Raw genomic sequence first — 17,420 nt, forward strand, 5'->3', positions numbered from 1 at the left:
ATTAAGCGGAGAAGTTCCGTTTGCATCGTTTTTGGTATTATGATTCTTGAGGCAGCAAGGAGAACACTGTCCTCCACCGAGATGTCGTCTCTGATTGTCCAGTACTGTCGGATTTGGTTTTGGACCTGCTGGATCTTCTCCGGCCACCCCTGTATTACCTGTTGCATGAGTAGTAGCAACTCCTCTTCTTTACCAGCCTCCTCTTGAATTTGGCTAAGCTTTGTGGGAGTAACATTTACGAGGTGGTGTATTTTTACTGTCAGGCCCTTCATCTCGTGTTTTTCGTGTGGTGACAGTCGAGACAATGCATCTGCCAGTGCCATTTCTTTCCCTGGCCGGTATTTTAATTCGAAGTCGTAACTTGAGTCTTAACAGTAACCTTTGCAGTCTTGCTGGGGCCTTGCTTAGGTTTTTCTTGTAAATTTGTTCGAGTGGACGATGGTCACTCTCTACCTCAAATTTTCTTCCGTATAAGTAGGTGTGGAACTTTTCGCATCTGTATACTACTGCCAATAGCTCTCTTTTGATGTTTGCGTATCTTGTCTCTGCTGATGTCAATGCCTTCGATGCGAAAGCTATTGGTTTTCCTTCCTGCACGAGGGCTTCCCCTAGCTCCCTGGTAGAGGCATCTACCTGTAGGGTGACAGTTTTTTTTCTATCGTAATAAGACAGGCTGGTTTCTTTACATAATAATTCCTTTAGGTGTTTGAAGTTCCTCTCATGGGATTCTGACCATTGGTATTCGGTGTCTTCTTTTAGTAATTCTCTTAGGTTTGCTGTGTAGTCTGACATGTTCGGGATGAAAGAGCTCATATACTGGACCAAGCCGAGGTAGCTTCTCAGCTCCTTCTTGTCGTTTGGAAGTTTCATCTCTGCTATCGCCTCGACCTTTTCGGGATTAGGCTCGACACCCTCCGGTGTGTAGATCATGCCAAAAAATTTGCATTTCGTACTTTTAACGATGCATTTCTCAGCGTTCAGCTTGATGCCAGCCGTTCTGGTGCGCTCCATGGCCTCGTGCAAGTGCACGTCGTGGTCTCTTTCATTTGATCCGTAAACTTGGATGTCATCAGCGATTCCAATGGCTCCTTCACAGCCTTTGTATGTTTCATCGATCTTTTGTTGGAAGATGTCTTGGCTGACTTTCAACCCGAATGGCAGCCGCAGGAATTTATAACGCCCCAATGGTGTATTAAAAGTCGTCAGGTTAGTTGATTCTTCGTCCAGTTTTATGTTCCAGTAGCCGTTTCTGGCATCCAGTTTGGAGAAGACTTTGGCTCCTGCTAGTGCTGGTGTGATTTCTTCTAATGTTGGTGTGGGGTAGTGGTCCCGCTTTATTGCCTGGTTTAAGTCTTTGGGGTCCAGACAGATTCTGAGCCGCCCGTTCGGCTTTTCCCGTACCACAATCGAGTTTACCCAGTCTGTGGGTTCAGTGACCTTTGCGATTATTTCTTTCTCTTCCATTTCTTTTAGTTCGGTGTATAATTTTTCTTTTAGCTCGATGGGTATTTTTCTTGGAGCGTGGATGACGGGTTTTACCTCTGGATCTATTGTTATATGGTACTTGAACTCCCCGAAGCATCCTACAGTGTCATCAAAACATTCTGGATACATGTCCATCAAATGTTTCGTGTCCATGATTTGTGGACGATTCTCCAGTGGGGTGTTGCTGTCGACTTTCAGTGATGTTTTTGTTAGTTCGTGGTTTACCGAGATTAACCCCAGCTTCTCGCAGCTGTTTAATCCCAGGATCGCCGGTCCCTCTGAGTCGGTCACATAGAACATGCAGTTGATGTTTCTGCTTTTGTGTGTTCCTTTTATATAGGTTGTTCCAAGTTGTCTGATCTCGCTCCCCCCATAACCCTGTCAGCGTGACGTCGTTTGCTTTTAAACATCCTCTTATCTTCGCCCAAGTTTTCGGGGAAGATCCTCTGGTATAGCCTCAGTGGAAGGATGTTGCTCTGAGCTCCTGTGTCCAACTTTACTTTTAGATTGACGGTTGTGGGCTGTCCTTCGATCCTCTTTTTAATCTGGATGATAGTGCCATTTTCTTTGGGGTGCTTTCCGCTCTGGACGTTTCATGTAAGAGAACCTTTATGGTTTCAATGTTCAGAGCTTTGTCGTACCCGCAGTCTTCGTCATCTTGCTCACCCATGGTATGGATTTTGTTTTTTCTTTTGTTGGTTCTGCTGCCCACCTCTGCTTTTGGTGTGTAGCCCCTCTCTTTTAGCTCTGCACATCTTTTGCTAGTGGTTTGCTTTACCACGTGTTGCAGCTTGTTCCATACGCTGGGCATTTTCTTCTCTCTATGTAGTCGTGTTGTCTTCCGCAGTTTCTACACGTATTCTTCCCGCTGTCATATACTTGTTTGTGTGCTGTGCTTTTCGCGCACTGCATCTAATCTGTGATTCGGTTCGGGAGTTGTCTGCACGTCAGCCATATGAGTATTCAGCGTTTTCATCTGTTGTTTTGTGGCTTCGTGAGCCCTCGCTGTATCCATGGCTTCTGATATTCCGAGCTTTTCTTTTCCTATTAGTTCTTTTTGCACTTCTGCATGTGCTGATCCCCATATTAATTGGTCTACCAGCCTTTCTTCTAGTTCCGTAAACTTGCATTTGCTGGCTTCGTTTTTTAATCTCGTCAGGAAATTGTCAGCCGTTTCACCAGGTTCCTGTCTTGAGCTTTGGAATTTATACCTGTGTATGCGGTGGTTTGATTTAGGCTCGAGATGGTTACTGAACTTTTCATAAATCTCCGTAGGGTTCGTTTTATCTTCTTCGGATAAACTCCAGCTGTTAGAGATCTAAGCCTTTTTCTCCCGCCCACAGTAGAATGTAGCTGGCTTTTTCCTCGTCGGAGGAGCCTTTCAGGAAACTTTTAAATGTAAGCTCGCATTTTTGCTTAAATTTCCAGAAAGCTTCCACGATATCGTCGGCTTCCCAGTTCATGATGGGGAGCATATTCGCGGTCAGTGCATTGGACGCCGCCATTTTAGCTGCCCGTACGATTCGCGGTTACAACGCTGCAGAGTTTACTTTTAAATTTCTTTCTTCAATCTGATATCGTTTTTATTTGCTTAAGTTTTACTCACTTATACCGCTGCCACCATGCCACCAGGTGCTCACTCTGTCGACCTCCGATGTAAGGGGTGTTCTACGCGGAGTGAACACACGTAAGGCTGCTGGACCTGATAGCATCCCTGGACGGGTACTCAAGGAATGTGATCAGCTGGCTGATGTCTTCACCGCCATCTTCAATCTGTCATTGGCCCAGGCAGTAGTCCCTACATGCTTCAAGACCGCTACCATTATTCCTGTGCCAAAGCAAACGGCTGTGACGTGTCTGAACGACTATCGACCTGTCGCACTCACAGCCATCATAATGAAGTGTTTCGAGACTGGTCCTGGCTCACATCAAAGCCAGTGTTCCCGCCTCTCTTGACCAACACCAGTTTGCCTATCGTGCAAACAGATCAACGGAGGATGCAATCACAACTGCTCTACACTCTGCACTGAATCACTTAGGCGGTAAAGAGACCTACATCAGAATGCTGTTCATAGACTACAGCTCAGCATTCAACACTATCGTCCCCAACAAGCTGGCCACCAAACTCCACACTCTTGGCCTGAACACTTCCCTCTGCAACTGGACCCCCTAACAAACAGACCCCAGTCTGTCAAATTAGGTAACCACACCTCCCCCCCCGACCCTGAACACGGGGGCCCCACAAGGATGTGTGCTGAGCCCCCTCCTCTACTCCCTCTTCACCCACGACTGTGTGGCTGTTCATGGTTCCAACACCATCAAGTTTGCGGATGATACCACGGTGGTAGGCCAGATCACCAACAACGATGAGTCAGCCTACAGGGAGGAGGTCCAGCATCTCGTGAAGTGGTGCGCCGATAACAACCTGGCCCTCAACATCAAGAAAACCAAAGAAATCATTGTGGACTTCAGGAAGTCTAAAGGCGGAAGTCACACCCCCATCCACATCCATGGGGCTGTGGTGGAAAGGGTGGAACGCTTTAAGTTCCTCAGAGTCCACATCACGGAAGACCTCTCCTGGTCCCTCAATACCTCCTCTCTGGTGAAGAAGGCCCAGCAGCGCCTATATTTCCTAAGGAGGCTGAAGGGATGTAACCTGTCACCCCTGATCCTCTCTAACTTTTACCGCTGCACAATAGAGAGCATCCTGACGAACTGTATCACAGTATGGTATGGCAGCTGTAGCTACTATGACCGGAAAGCCCTGCAGCGGGTAGTCAAAACTGCCCAACGCATTACCGGCACCCGGCTACCGACCATAGAGCACATATACCAGAAACGCTGTTTACGGAGGTCACGGACCATCAAAGACCCTACCCACCCCAGCCACAGTCTGTTCGCCCTCCTGCCATCTGGGAGACGCTACAGATGCATTCGCACCCGAACGACCAGATTTAGGAACAGCTTCTTTCCCAGGGCTGTCATACTACGGAACCCCACAAATAAACTCTAAAGCCTGCACATCTGCCAATGCACTTTATTATGTTTATGTTAATGTATTACAAGCCAAATGAATGTTGAATGTTTAAATGTCTTAATCTAAATGTACACTCTCGGGAGCAGCAAGCCTACATTTCGTTGTACTGCACTTGTGCACTAACAATGACAATAAAGTTGATTATTATTATTATTAATAAAGACGACTCTGGACTCGGTAGTTTGTAATTATAACTACTGTTATATTTGTGTTGTAATGGCTGCCTGCCGCATGGTGTGGGGTAATATTTCCAAGTGCTGTGCGGCGCCTGCGCACTACTTTCCCAGCATCGTAGTGCTGCTACACTTGATTTGAGTGTTAGTACACTTGTACAATGTAGTCCCAACATAACTATGTAACACTATGATAACAAAATTCAAATACCTAATGTGTAAATAAAACTGCAAGAGAAGTTAAAATAAGTCAATTTAACTTGCAAAGTAGACTTGTATAGCCTAGGACTTGAGATTAGACAGAGCTAAAATAGGGGTGAGGGGGAAGAGTGGTTCTCGTCTCCTCACTCCTAACCTTTCCCTTCAAGCGTTTTACAAACTTACTTCAAGTTTTTAAAAAGACACACATTTTTGAAGCAAAATAGAGCAATTTACAAATACTGAAGTAACTGATCCCAAACAAGCCAGAGGGAATTACCTTCAAAGTCTTGTAGTATGTGGCCATCTCTGAATGGAATGGTCTGCTTCTGCTGCTGGTCGAGCATACTATGTACAGTAACAAATTCATCATCCAGAGCTACCACGTAAGGAAAACACATAGCTGCTCCAATCACATTCTCGGACCAGTGAACAGGTGCACGCTGGGAGATTCCTGCTGCTGTCACAAACATTCCTGCAAAGGGAAATTAAAAAAAAAGAAGTTAATGAGTTGCAATTACCATGTCCCTAATGCCTTGCAGCAAATTTGCTGCCTGAATGGTAAGCATTTGTTCATAATTATAGCACCTACACTACTGAGAATAAAAATGTGTTAATTCACACATTTAATTACAGGCAATGTTTCAATCCCTTCCCATTCCCAAGGCTCCTGCCAAATGAAAATTGTATTAGAGGCTGTTTCTTCCCTCCTCAAAAAGAAAGGTGCCTGAATTTTATCAGCAAATTATGTAAGAGCACAGGACATACTGCTGGTGTCCATTTGACCTGGACAAGCAACTGAGTGCTGCTCCTGTGCAGTCAGCTTAATTCAAAGTTGCTTAATATAATTACTGGATAATTTTTTTTTTTTTTTTTTTTTTTTTAAAAAGCACAAAAATGACTGAATTATCAGCAGTCGCAAGTAAAATTGCTACTGGACTGTAATAGAAAAAAAAGAATTTCTGTATGAACAGCTAGCTCAGGTTATTTCCACACAAATTTTAAAAAGTCAATATTATCTTGTAACCTCAAGTCCAGTTCTTGAGGGTTTTTTTGCTTGTAGACAGGAATGAAAGATTTCAGAGAAAAAAACTTTTTTGTTCAGGCCAGCCAACATTTTTCCTCCAAAGGCTGTCTCCAGTAAATTGTGTCACTGCCACAGTAATTAATTCTTGGCATTAGGAGGCACTGTAAAAAATGTCTTCATTTGAATTAACATTAAGACTTCTACCATATTTGTGTTACTGGGAGCTTGAATAAAAGAATTGTGATGTACTCGTAGAATCTTTATTAAAATAATGGACCAGAAATTCGGGTCCCCACGGGTGAGTACGCGCGGTGTACTCATGTGTAGGGCCAACGAAAGTGCCAGTTTCATGCATGCACTGCATGTGCTGGAAACCGGAACTTCGGTTCCATTGAAGGAAGGAGTTCGGAGGTCAACCGCGTGCGCCAGAGAGGCAGCGCGTATGCCTGGAACTTACAATTTTTTTTTTTAATTTTAATTTTTTTTTTTTTTTAAAAACAGGTTTCTCCGGGAGGGTAAGTCTCTAGCAGCTGCGCGTTTAAAAAGCAGTCGCAGGGCCTGCTTTTAACAAGTAAGTGGTGAATTAAGCAAAATTAAAACATTTTTTCCACAGGTTTATTATTTTTAAATACTTTAAAGAAAGGTAAGTTTATTTTTAGCCCTGTTAAAAACTGTAATTAATTTTTTCAAAAAATAACTATTTTAAACAATTTAAATTTATGTAATTTATAATTATTTTAAAAATATGATTAAAAAAAAAATTATTTGAAGTTTTAGTTAGGTTTTGGGGCCGATCTCTATTCATAGATTAGACAGGTCTTCCTGTCAAATTTATGAATGGAGATTCCCTGCTACGATTGGCTCTCCATGGCCCACGTGATCCCAGGGGATGCTTCAAACTAACTGCGCCCCGGGATACGCAAGCACTGCGCGCCGGCAGCTGGAGGAGGCCCAGGATCGGAATCCCACGCGGGCCCACAACACAACGGCAGGCGCACTAGGTAAGTGCAGGTCGGGGGCTTGCACCCGCGGGAAGCCTCCGACCCGAATTTCTGGCCCATAGCATTTAGACAGAAAGTGAAATTTGTATTATACATGTTAGCACTGATGGTGGCATTAAAAATTGGCCATTGTATGCATTATCAAAATGTAGTATACTTATATGCTAATGCTTCCTGATTAGACAAACTAGCTGCATTCCGTCCACTAAATGAGGGAAGTGACTTTAAATCCTGCTCTTTGGCATGGCTTCCTGGATAATTAGTGAAAAAATGCTGACAAAATTTAAGTCATCCTGCTTTCATATTTTCCACTACGCTTTCCTTTTGATCTGCCTTTCCTCTTTCTCCAATACATAAACAGGAACTCCTAAATGCATCATCAGGAATTTTAGTACAAAATGGTCAAATAATTTAACAGCACTTGACTAAAGCACAAAAATGTGTACTCAGGAACCGAAATTCCAATCTCAAATTCCACAGGCAAAATAAGGTAGAACCACTTAATGCTGTCTTTGGGAACTCGATGTTTTCAAGGTCATTTCTAGATGAATAGAATTGAGAAGCAGGGAAGTTATGCTAAATGTATATAGGACCTTGGTTAGACCACATTTGGAGTACTGTGCAGAGTTTTGGTCTCCATATTACAAAAAGGATATCGAGCTACTGGAGAGGGTGCAAAAAAAATGTAAATGGAGATTTACCAGAACGGAGAGGTTATAACCATCAGGAAAGACTGGACAGACTTGGGCTCTTTTTTCTCTAGAAATGAGAAGGCCGAGGGCCCTAATAGAGGTCTTTAAAATTATGAAAGGGTTTGATACGGTAGACGTAGAGAACAGGTTTCCACTTGTGGGCAAGTCCAAAATTAGGGGTCATAAATATAAGATAGTCACAAATAAATCCAATAAAGAATTCAGGAGAAACTTCATTACCAAGGTGGTGAGAATGTAGAACCTGCTACTAGATGGAGAGGTTGAGGTCAATAGCATAGATGCAATTAAGGAGAAGCTAGATAAACACGAGGGAGGAAGGAATAGAAGGATATGCTGATAGGGTTAGATGAAGTAAAGCGGAAGGAGGCTTGTGTGGAGCATAAACACCGGCATGGAGCAGTTGCTGTGCTGTGTAATTGTGTTGTTAAAAAAAACATAAAAATCAGGATAGAGGTTATTACAATTATATACTTGGAATACTGAAGGGCCACTTTAGCTTTCAAAATACTGTATTTGAAAAAGAGCTTTAAAAAAATTAAACTGTTCTAGTACCGCATGAGAAACATCAATGATTTATTTAGAAGTGCCAGGAAAGTTCCCAAGGTAAGGCTGTAAATTTCTGTTGACTTTTAAAGAACCAATTTTTTGTAGTCTTCCTCATTCTCTCCCCCACCCCCTTGTTTTTCCAGGTCCAATACGCCATTCTCAAGAAGATCGATGTGCAACCTGCTGCAGGAGCAGGGCAGTACTGTTCAGTCACCTGCTGCAGGAGCATGGCAGTACTGTTCAGTCACCTGCTGCAGGAGCATGGCAGTACTGTTCAGTCACCTGCTGCAGGAGCAGGGCAGTACTGTTCAGTCACCTGCTGCAGGAGCAGGGCAGTACTGTTCAGTCACCTGCTGCAGGAGCAGGGCAGTACTGTTCAGTCACCTGCTGCGGGAGCATGGCAGTACTGTTCAGTCACCTGCTGCGGGAGCAGGGCAGTACTGTTCAGTCACCTGCTGCAGGAGCAGGGCAGTACTGTTCAGTCACCTGCTGCAGGAGCAGGGCAGTACTGTTCAGTCACCTGCTGCAGGAGCAGGGCCTGTTTCCCCATAAGGAGGGGAAAAAATTAAAAGGACTTGATTGTCCAAAACTGGCAACTCATTACATGTAAAAAAAAGTTTCCACTGAAGCTATCTGGAGGTTCAGTCATGAATCTCCGGCTCCATTTGATGATCTTGTTAAAAGGTCAAGGGTTTCCTTCACAGCCCATTTAATGTCACTGAACTGTTACCCGTTCAGGCTAGTCTTCAGGTACAATTAACGCCTGCTATCAACCTGCTGAATTTAGGCTTCCCTTTTTCCAGTGAACTTGCTGACTCCTTTTTGTCCGGGAGACAATTATTCATGATTGGTGTAAACATTTATTTTACCTGGACAATTCTCAGACCCTCAAGAAGTTCCGAGGATTATTGTTGCTTTGGTATGTCACTGAGCATAGGTTTTTGAAACCCGTGTGTTTCAGATTTATCAGCACAACTACCACACAAGCTGACAAACTAGTAATGAGCACAGGAATTTAAAAAAGTAAAGTAAAGATCCTGCAGCCTATCTGGCTGGTCTCTGTCTCTCTTAAATATCTATCCAATTCTCCCTTAATTCCACCCCCACGCCCCCCCGCCCCACTAAACTGCCTCCGCTTCCCCCAGAACATTCGGATTCACACATTCATCATCCTCTGCATAAAAGTAATTCAATCTAAACTGTCCGCACCTTCCTTCTTTTTCCCAGCTGACTATTTCCCATATTTGAAGACAAGTGATTTGTTTGTCAAGAATTGGTAAAACACACCAAACTGCATGGCTTAGCCTGGTGCTGTAACAACCATCGCTCATTTTCAGCATCTCAACACTCCCTGGACAAAACCTGCCAATTCAGTTCCCACCGCACTCAATAGCGCCAAGATCACATTGGTCAAAATCACAAATGACACCTTGTCTGAACATGGCTCAGTGTTGCTCCTCATCCTCCAACCTGCCCCTGCCTTCATAACACTGCATCCTCTGCAGTTCAACCTTGTGACACTGCTTTCTCGTGGTTCCAATTTTACTGTTGCAACATCAACATCACATCTCCAACTGTTTTTCCTCCCATGGCTGTATTGTCACATCCAGTGTCCTGCAAAGCTCCATCCTCTGTCCACTCATTCACATGCTAATTCACAACATCATTCATAGTACAGGGTCAGCTTCCAGTTACACTGACACTCAGTTTTATCTCTCCACCTCATCAAGTCCAAGGCATTATACTCAGTAACTGCCCGTCGGCTTCAAGACTGAGATGAACCAAAATTTCTTCCCATTTAAGGTTATCAAAACTTAAGCCAGCCACTTAGGTGCTGATGAGAAACCTATCATGTCTCCATCACCATAAACTAAATCCAAAAGGTGTCAAACAATCACATACTATTCTACCCAGGAAACTATAGGCCTATTAGTGTAACTTTGGTTACAGACAAGTTGCTAGAAGGTATTATTAGAGATGACTGACATTTCATCAAAACCATCGACCTGAAACGTCAACTCTCTCCACAGATGCTGCCTGACTTGCTGAGTATTTCCAGCATTTTCTGTTTTTCTTTCAGATTTCCAGCATCTGTAGTATTGTGTTTTATTAGCAATGCATTGTACAGCCATAGAATCATAGAAATTTATTGCACAGGAGGCCACCATTCAGCCCATCGTGTCTGTGCCTATTGAAACAGAGCTATCCAGCCTAATCCCACTTTCCAGCTCTTGGTCTGTAGCCTTGTAGGTTATGGCACTTCAAGTGCATATCCAAGTACTTTTTAAATGTGATGAGGGTTTCTGCCTCTCCCACCCTTTCAGGCAGTGAGTTCTAGACCCCCACCACCCTCTGGGTGAAGAACTTCTTCTCAACTCCCCTCTAATCCTATTACTTTAAATCTATGCCCCCTGGTTATTGATCTCTCTGCTAAGGGAAATAGTTCCTTCCTATCCACTCTATCCAGGCCACTCATAATTTTATACACATCAATTAAGTCTCCCCTCCGCCTCCTCTGTTACAAAGAAAACAACCCCAACCAATCCAATCTTTCCTCATAGCTAAAATTCTCCAGTCCTGGCAACATCCTCGTAAATCTCCTCTGTACCTTATAGTGCAAACACATCTTTCCTGTAATGTGGTGACTAGAACTGCACGCAGTATAGCTGTGGCCTAACTAGTCTTTTATACAGTTCTAGCATAACCTCTCTGCTCTTATATTCTATGTCTTGGTTAATAAAGCAAAGTATCCCATATGCCTTAACCACCTTATCTACCTGCCCGGCTACCTTCAAGGAATTGCAGACATGCACTCCAAGGTCCCTCTGTTCCTCTACATTTCTCAGTATCCAACCATTTATTGTGCATTTCCTTGCTTTGTTGGCCCTCCCCAAATGCATTACCTCACACTTCTCTGGACTGAATTCCATTTGCCACTTTTCTGCCCACCTGACCTGCCCATTGTTATCTTCTTGCAGTCTGCAGCTTTCTTCCTCACCATCAACCACATTGCCAATTTTTGTATCATCTGAAAACTTCTTAATCATGCCCCCTACATTGAAGTCTAAATCATTGATATATACCACAAAAAAGCAATGGACAAGGGGCTAGAAATTCATTTGTTGAGCGCCACTCCGTAGTGCCATGAAATGGCGATAAAATGGCAGCTGCCACTCTTTCGCCAGCTAATGGTCAAGAGTTTATTAGGGAATTCCTGCATTGCACTGGTAAAGGGAGCCCTATCTCACCAAACTGATCCATTTTTTTTCAGGTAGACATTGTGTATCTTCATTTTCAAAAAGCCTTTTGATAAAGTGCCGCACAGAAGATTGCTCAGTAGGATTAAGTCTTGCAGAATTGGCGAGCAGATTTTAGGTTAAATTCGCTCAGAGGACAGGTATTAACAATAGCCACTGTGTGCGGAGCAGCCACTAGTCGAGTCCAGCAGGGATCCATGTTAGCTTCACTGTCTTTATTAACTAATCTGGATGAAGACATCGAGGGAACAGTCCACAAGTTTGTTGATGTCATCAAGATCAGTGTGGCAATGAGAATCTCAAGACAAAATGAATAGTCTGCAGGTGGATCTAGACAGATTTGGGGAATGGGCTCATGTGTGGCAGATGTCTTTCAATGTAGACTAGTGCATTTGGGTTGGTGTATGATAGGCATATATACACTACATAGGGATGCAATTCAATGCTGTGGAGTAGAAAAAAGGACCTGGGCGTCACAGTGCATAAAAACTGAAGGTCCATGACCAGTTATCACATGGCTGTAGCAATGACTAGGATCCACGGTTTATGGTTAGGACAATTAAATATAAATACTAGAAGTACATTTCTTACTTTGTACAAGGCCTCGGTCTGGCTGTATCTAGTTTAGTTTGGCCAGTTTTTCACTTGGTGGGGGATATTGGGACCCTGGAAAAGTCCAGAGGAGGCCCACTTGATAGGTACCTAGTTTAGGAGCCCATAGTCATCAGCATAGTCTTAGGGAACGGAGGTCTTTTAGTCTGGAAAAATAAACTGTGGGTTTTGATTTAGGTCTTTAAAGTAATTAAGGAATTATATTATGTCCAAGTGGACAAATTATGAGTTAGATAGGCAGGGGAGGACTAGAAGGAATCAGTACAAGTTACAGAAACAGTTAGGCGAGATGTCAGGAAGTACATTTTTGGGGGCGAGTCATAAACCTCGAACAGACTGCCAGAACATGTGGAGAGAGTGGATTTGCTGCAGGCAAGTTCCTGCTATTGGAAGGCATTGCAAGTTATAGAAAGTAGGTAGGTTAGCTGAGACTAGTAATACCAGTCAGAGGTTGCTTGATTGCCTTCAAGGGTTGAAGAGGAATTTCCCCAGAGATTTTTCTGGTTGGCGCAAGTTTTTTTCTGTTCCTTTACCTATCCCAGGAAATTGTGTGACTGAGGGAAGTGTTGATGGCATTTTTAGCGGTTGCAGCATGTTCGTACCCCAAGCTCAGCTTTCTCCCCCACATCCGATGCATTTCCAAGGCTGGTTTCTTTATTTGCAAAGTGCTGTCCACTTCTGCCCTTTTCTCCTTGGAGCAGAGAAGGCCAAGAGGAGATTTGATAGAGGTGTTTAACATCATGAAGGGTTTAGATAGAGTAAATAAAGAGGAACTGATTCTGATAGCTGAAGGGTCGATAACGAGATGGCACAGGAGAAAGAACGAGAGGCGACGAGGAAACACTCTCATGCAACAAGTAGTTAGGATTTGGAATGTACTGTCCAATAGGGTAGTGGACAATATTCCCTCCAATTTCCACCCCCCCCATGCGCGGTCCCTTTAAATTGGCTGCGCGGCCACGCGTGTGCAGCATCTCTTCCAACGGCAGGAGTTGGTGAGCAGCCTCCGCAGGACCTCGTGGTTGGCGCACCTTAGAGGGCACATTGGTGGTGGATAGAGATTCAGTAGTAGTCTTCAAAAAGGAATTGGATACATTTTTGGAGGAGAAAAAATTGCAGGATATGGGGAAAGAGCGGGACTAACTGGATTGTTCTTCAGAAGAGCCGGCACAGACTTGATGGGCCGAATAGCCTTCTTCTGTGCTCCACTGCTGCCAAAAGAATTATCTAGCTGGTGAAAAACAAAATCGGTAGAGGCTTCTTGGCTTTTCATTTAGCCTGGAAGAACCTGATGCGGACACTGAATGGAAAGGTTTAATTTCTAGCACTGACCTCCCTCATCTTGAGCAGAATAAGTTGGCAACTTTCCACTCACTTGAATAAATAAAGTAAGAATAGGGCAGAAATACAATGGAGTCTCCACACATCAAACTTGATGTATCGAAGGAGATAAATGTTGAAATGAAAGGTCAGAAAATTCAGTGGTAGTAAGAAAAAAAATGAAGACCTCAAAAGAACAGCATGGCGCCAAATTCATCTGTTGATACGGCTAAATGTAAGAAGTCACACAACACCAGGTTATAGTCCAACAGCTTTATTTGAAATCACAAGCTTTCGGAGCGCTGCTCCTTCGTCAGGTGAAGTGGAGAAATGCATAAAGACACAGCTTATATAGTCAGAGAATAATGTCAGATGTTTACAGGTAATCTTGCCAACTGCCATTACCTGTATGTCCGTGTGTAATTGAGACACGGACTGCAGGAGTGGGTTACAACAGGTCTTTACTGAGTGGAGACAAACTGGAACTAACTATGCAAAGATACTACACAGGCTTATATACAGGGGTGGTCACTACTGGTACTGCAGTATACAGGGGCTGCAGAATATAGTTCCTTCTGCAAAGTACATACACTACAATTCCTCCCCTTTTAGCTAAACAGTACATAACCTTCGATTAATAATTAAATAACATATTTACAATTACAGTTGTCATATACATTAGCTGAAGTTAAGCAATTATAAGTTCAGTCTTTGAGGAGGCTTCCTGATTCTGTCTGGATAACGCCTCTTTGGGGTAATCAGGTTCTTCTGGCAGAGTTGATTCGGAATCAACGTCGTTGTTGGGTTCATCTGCTTCCAATATTCCCGATTCGGAGGTAGATGCAATTGGTACTTCGGTTTCATCACCAGGTGTATCGGATCGTGGTGTGGAATTGACGTTTTCCAGTGACTCTAGAATCTGGTCAGCATGGCGTCTTACAATGCTCTCTCCAACGTCCACGGTATACATTAGAGGTCCTTGCCGTGTGCAGATCGTTCCTGGCTGCCATTTCTCTGTGCGGTAGTCCCGGGCCAAAACTGGTTGACCTATCTTAAAACTCCTGGTCGGCCTTTCATTCATATTCTGAAACTGCCTGTTCTCCACATCTCTTCTGATGTTTGGCTTAACCAAATCCAAGCGGCATCGTAGTCTTCGATTCAAGAATATCATGGCTGGAGTTTGGTTGGTAACCGCATGTGTCGCATTCCGGTAGGCAAACAAGTTATCCACCTTGTGTTGTAGGGGTATGTCTTCATTATACATTGCCTTGATAGCCTTCTTGAATGTTTGAACGAACCTCTCAGCCAATCCATTGGTGGCTGGATGATATGGGGCGGATTTGTAATGCTTAACACCATTGTTCTTTAAGAACCTCCGGAACTCTTCAGACACAAACTGTGGTCCATTGTCGGAGCAAATCTGTTCAGGCAGCCCATTTCTGGCGAATATGGTTCGTAAGACTGAGATAGTTTTTTCTGTGGTGGTTGAGGACATTTTTATTACCTCTAGCCACTTTGAATGTGCATCCACCGCAATTAAAAACATCGAGTCCATAAATGGACCAGCAAAATCAATGTGCACCCTTTGCCATGGAGATGAGGGCCACTCCCATGGATGTAGAGGGGCTTGTGGTGGGGCGTTTTGGACCTTCTGGCATCCTGTACAACTCTTGGCCATCTCTTCGATTTCTCGATCGATTCCCGGCCACCACACAAATGCTCTGGCTAAGTTCTTTATTTTTACCCCTCCCAGATGACCCTCATGAAGCTCATTGAGCACTCTATCCTTCAATTTGGGTGGAATTACTACTCTGGATCCACACATCAAGGTTCCTCTGCACACTGACAGCTGTTCTCTTCTCGGCGAGAATGCTGGCAACAGTGGTTCGCCATGTGCTGGCCATCCCTTCACCGTTAAATCATAGACCCAGGAGTGTGTCGGGTCATTCCGTGTTTCCTTTTCTATGTTTGCATTCGTCACAGGTAGACATTCGACTATGGTCGAGTGGAATATCTCCACTGGATCCACTGCATGTGCTTCTTCCACCGTCGGCAAGACAATCCATCAGCATTCCCATGCTGTTTAGTTCCTTTGTACTCAATGTCATATTGGTGTGCCCCTAGGAAAAGGGACCACCTCTGTAGCCGTTGTGCTGTCATTATCGGGACGCCCTTCTGACGGTTGAAAATGGAGACAAAAGGTTGGTCAGTTAGTAGAGTAAATTTCTGACCGTGCAGGTAGTGATTGAACTTCTTCACCCCCCACACCAGGCTGAGGGCCTCTCTGTCAATCTGGGCATAGTTACGCTCGGCTGAAGTTAACGAGCGTGACGCAAAAGCTATCGGCCTCTCTGAACCATCAAGGAATTTATGTGACAGTACCGCTCCAATGCTGTAGGGAGACGCATCACACGCCAGTCTTATCGGTAGTGATGGGTTGTAGTGAGCCAATACTTCTCTTGAAGTGATTAGGTCTTTACTCTTCTGAAAGGCCCGCTTACATTCATCGCTCCATTTCCACGCTACTCCACTTTGTAGTAGGGCGTTCAGTGGGTGCAGAATTGTGGACAAATTCGGCAAAAACTTATGGTAGTAATTCACCAATCCGAGGAAAGACCTCAGTTGCGACACATTTTCAGGCGCTGGAGCCTTAACTACTGCTTCAATTTTGTCAGGGGACTTATGCAACCCCTCTTCATCAATCACGTGGCCACAATACGATATCTGTTTCTTAAAAAACTCGCACTTGGGGCGATTGGCGCGTAGCCCATGTTCACGTAGTCTAGTGAGCACCTGCTCTAGGTTGGCAAGGTGTTCACTGTCATCTTCACCTGTCACTAGGATGTCGTCCAAGTAACACTGAGTCCCCGGAATCCCTTGCAGGACTTGTTTCATCGCTCTTTGCCATATCGCCATAGCTGATGCTACTCCGAATACCAGTCGATTATACTGGTAAAGACCTTTGTGAGTGTTTATCGTGAGATACTTCCTAGAGGATTCTTCAACCTCCATCTGCAAATATGCTTGTGCTAGGTCAATTTTTGTAAAACGCTTCCCTCCAGATAGTGAGGCGAAAATATCTTCTATCCTCGGGAGAGGATATTGTACTGTGTGAAGGACTGGGTTCACAGTCACCTTGAAGTCCCCACAGATGCAAACCTTCCTTGGCTCCTCAGACTTATTGTTTAACGTTTTCTTCATGACAGGAACGATGGGTGTCGCCCACTCACTCCAGTCTACCTTAGATAACACGCCTGCATTCTCCAGCTCTGCCTCGACGGCTGGGCGAATTGCATATGGCACTGGTCTTGCTTTGAAAAACTTGGGAATTGCATTCTCTTCTATTTTTATTGAGGCGCTTACGCCTTTAAGAGTTCCCAGTTCTTGTTGAAATACCTCTTTGGCGTTAGCTAAGATTTTTGACAATCGTCCAGGTGTGACGTCGTCATCCTTTTTACCAGCCACCGTCAGTGCCTGAATGGCGTGCCAGTCTAAACTTATCTTTCTGATCCATTCACGTCCCAATAACGGTGGTCCACCATCTTGCAGTATGTACAGATACAATTTCTGTATTTCCTTGCCGTTGTATTCGACAGGCACCCTTATTTTCCCTCTCGAGTATACTTTTTGCCCCGTATACGTCTTCAAGACAATGGATGTCTCTTTCAAGGGTATGTGTGAGAATAGCCACTCGTAGTCTAGTCGATTCATGACGGTCAGGGCTGATCCTGTATCCAATTCCATTTTGACTTGGGACCCTGCTATCGTGAGGGTGACCCAAATGGTTCGGTGATCCTCTTTTGCGATTACGTTGTGAAGTTTGAGACAGCTTAGTCTCTTGTTCCCGGATTCACTATCACTCATCTGGTCTTCGGAACTACTGTCCGTCATCTTTTGTACTTTCCTGTACGGTTCCTTAGTAGCCTTTTTGTTGTCGTTGGTCTGCTTCCCAGACCTGCAAACTCGTGCAATGTGTCCCATCTTTCCGCATTGCCTGCATATTTTGTCCTTGGACCAGCAGTCCTTCTGGTCATGGGTTGTTCTGCCGCAG

The 17,420-nt window shown here is 44.2% G+C and overlaps 1 protein-coding gene across 2 annotated transcripts in view; it reads right to left on the bottom strand.

The window, feature by feature from the left end:
* tgfbrap1 (transforming growth factor, beta receptor associated protein 1) overlaps positions 1–17,420 on the bottom strand; it is a 91,818-nt gene that overhangs the window by 44,312 nt on the left and 30,086 nt on the right. For both annotated transcript variants that reach the window (XM_085998979.1, XM_085998978.1), the window contains one exon: positions 5,174–5,368. In XM_085998979.1, coding sequence (XP_085855105.1) covers positions 5,174–5,368 — 195 coding nt within the window. The remainder of the gene's footprint in view (positions 1–5,173; positions 5,369–17,420) is intronic.

The sequence above is a fragment of the Somniosus microcephalus genome, chromosome 10 (assembly GCF_052327205.1).
Source record: "Somniosus microcephalus isolate GS21.2 chromosome 10, FLI_Smic_1.0, whole genome shotgun sequence".
NCBI lineage: Eukaryota > Metazoa > Chordata > Chondrichthyes > Squaliformes > Somniosidae > Somniosus > Somniosus microcephalus.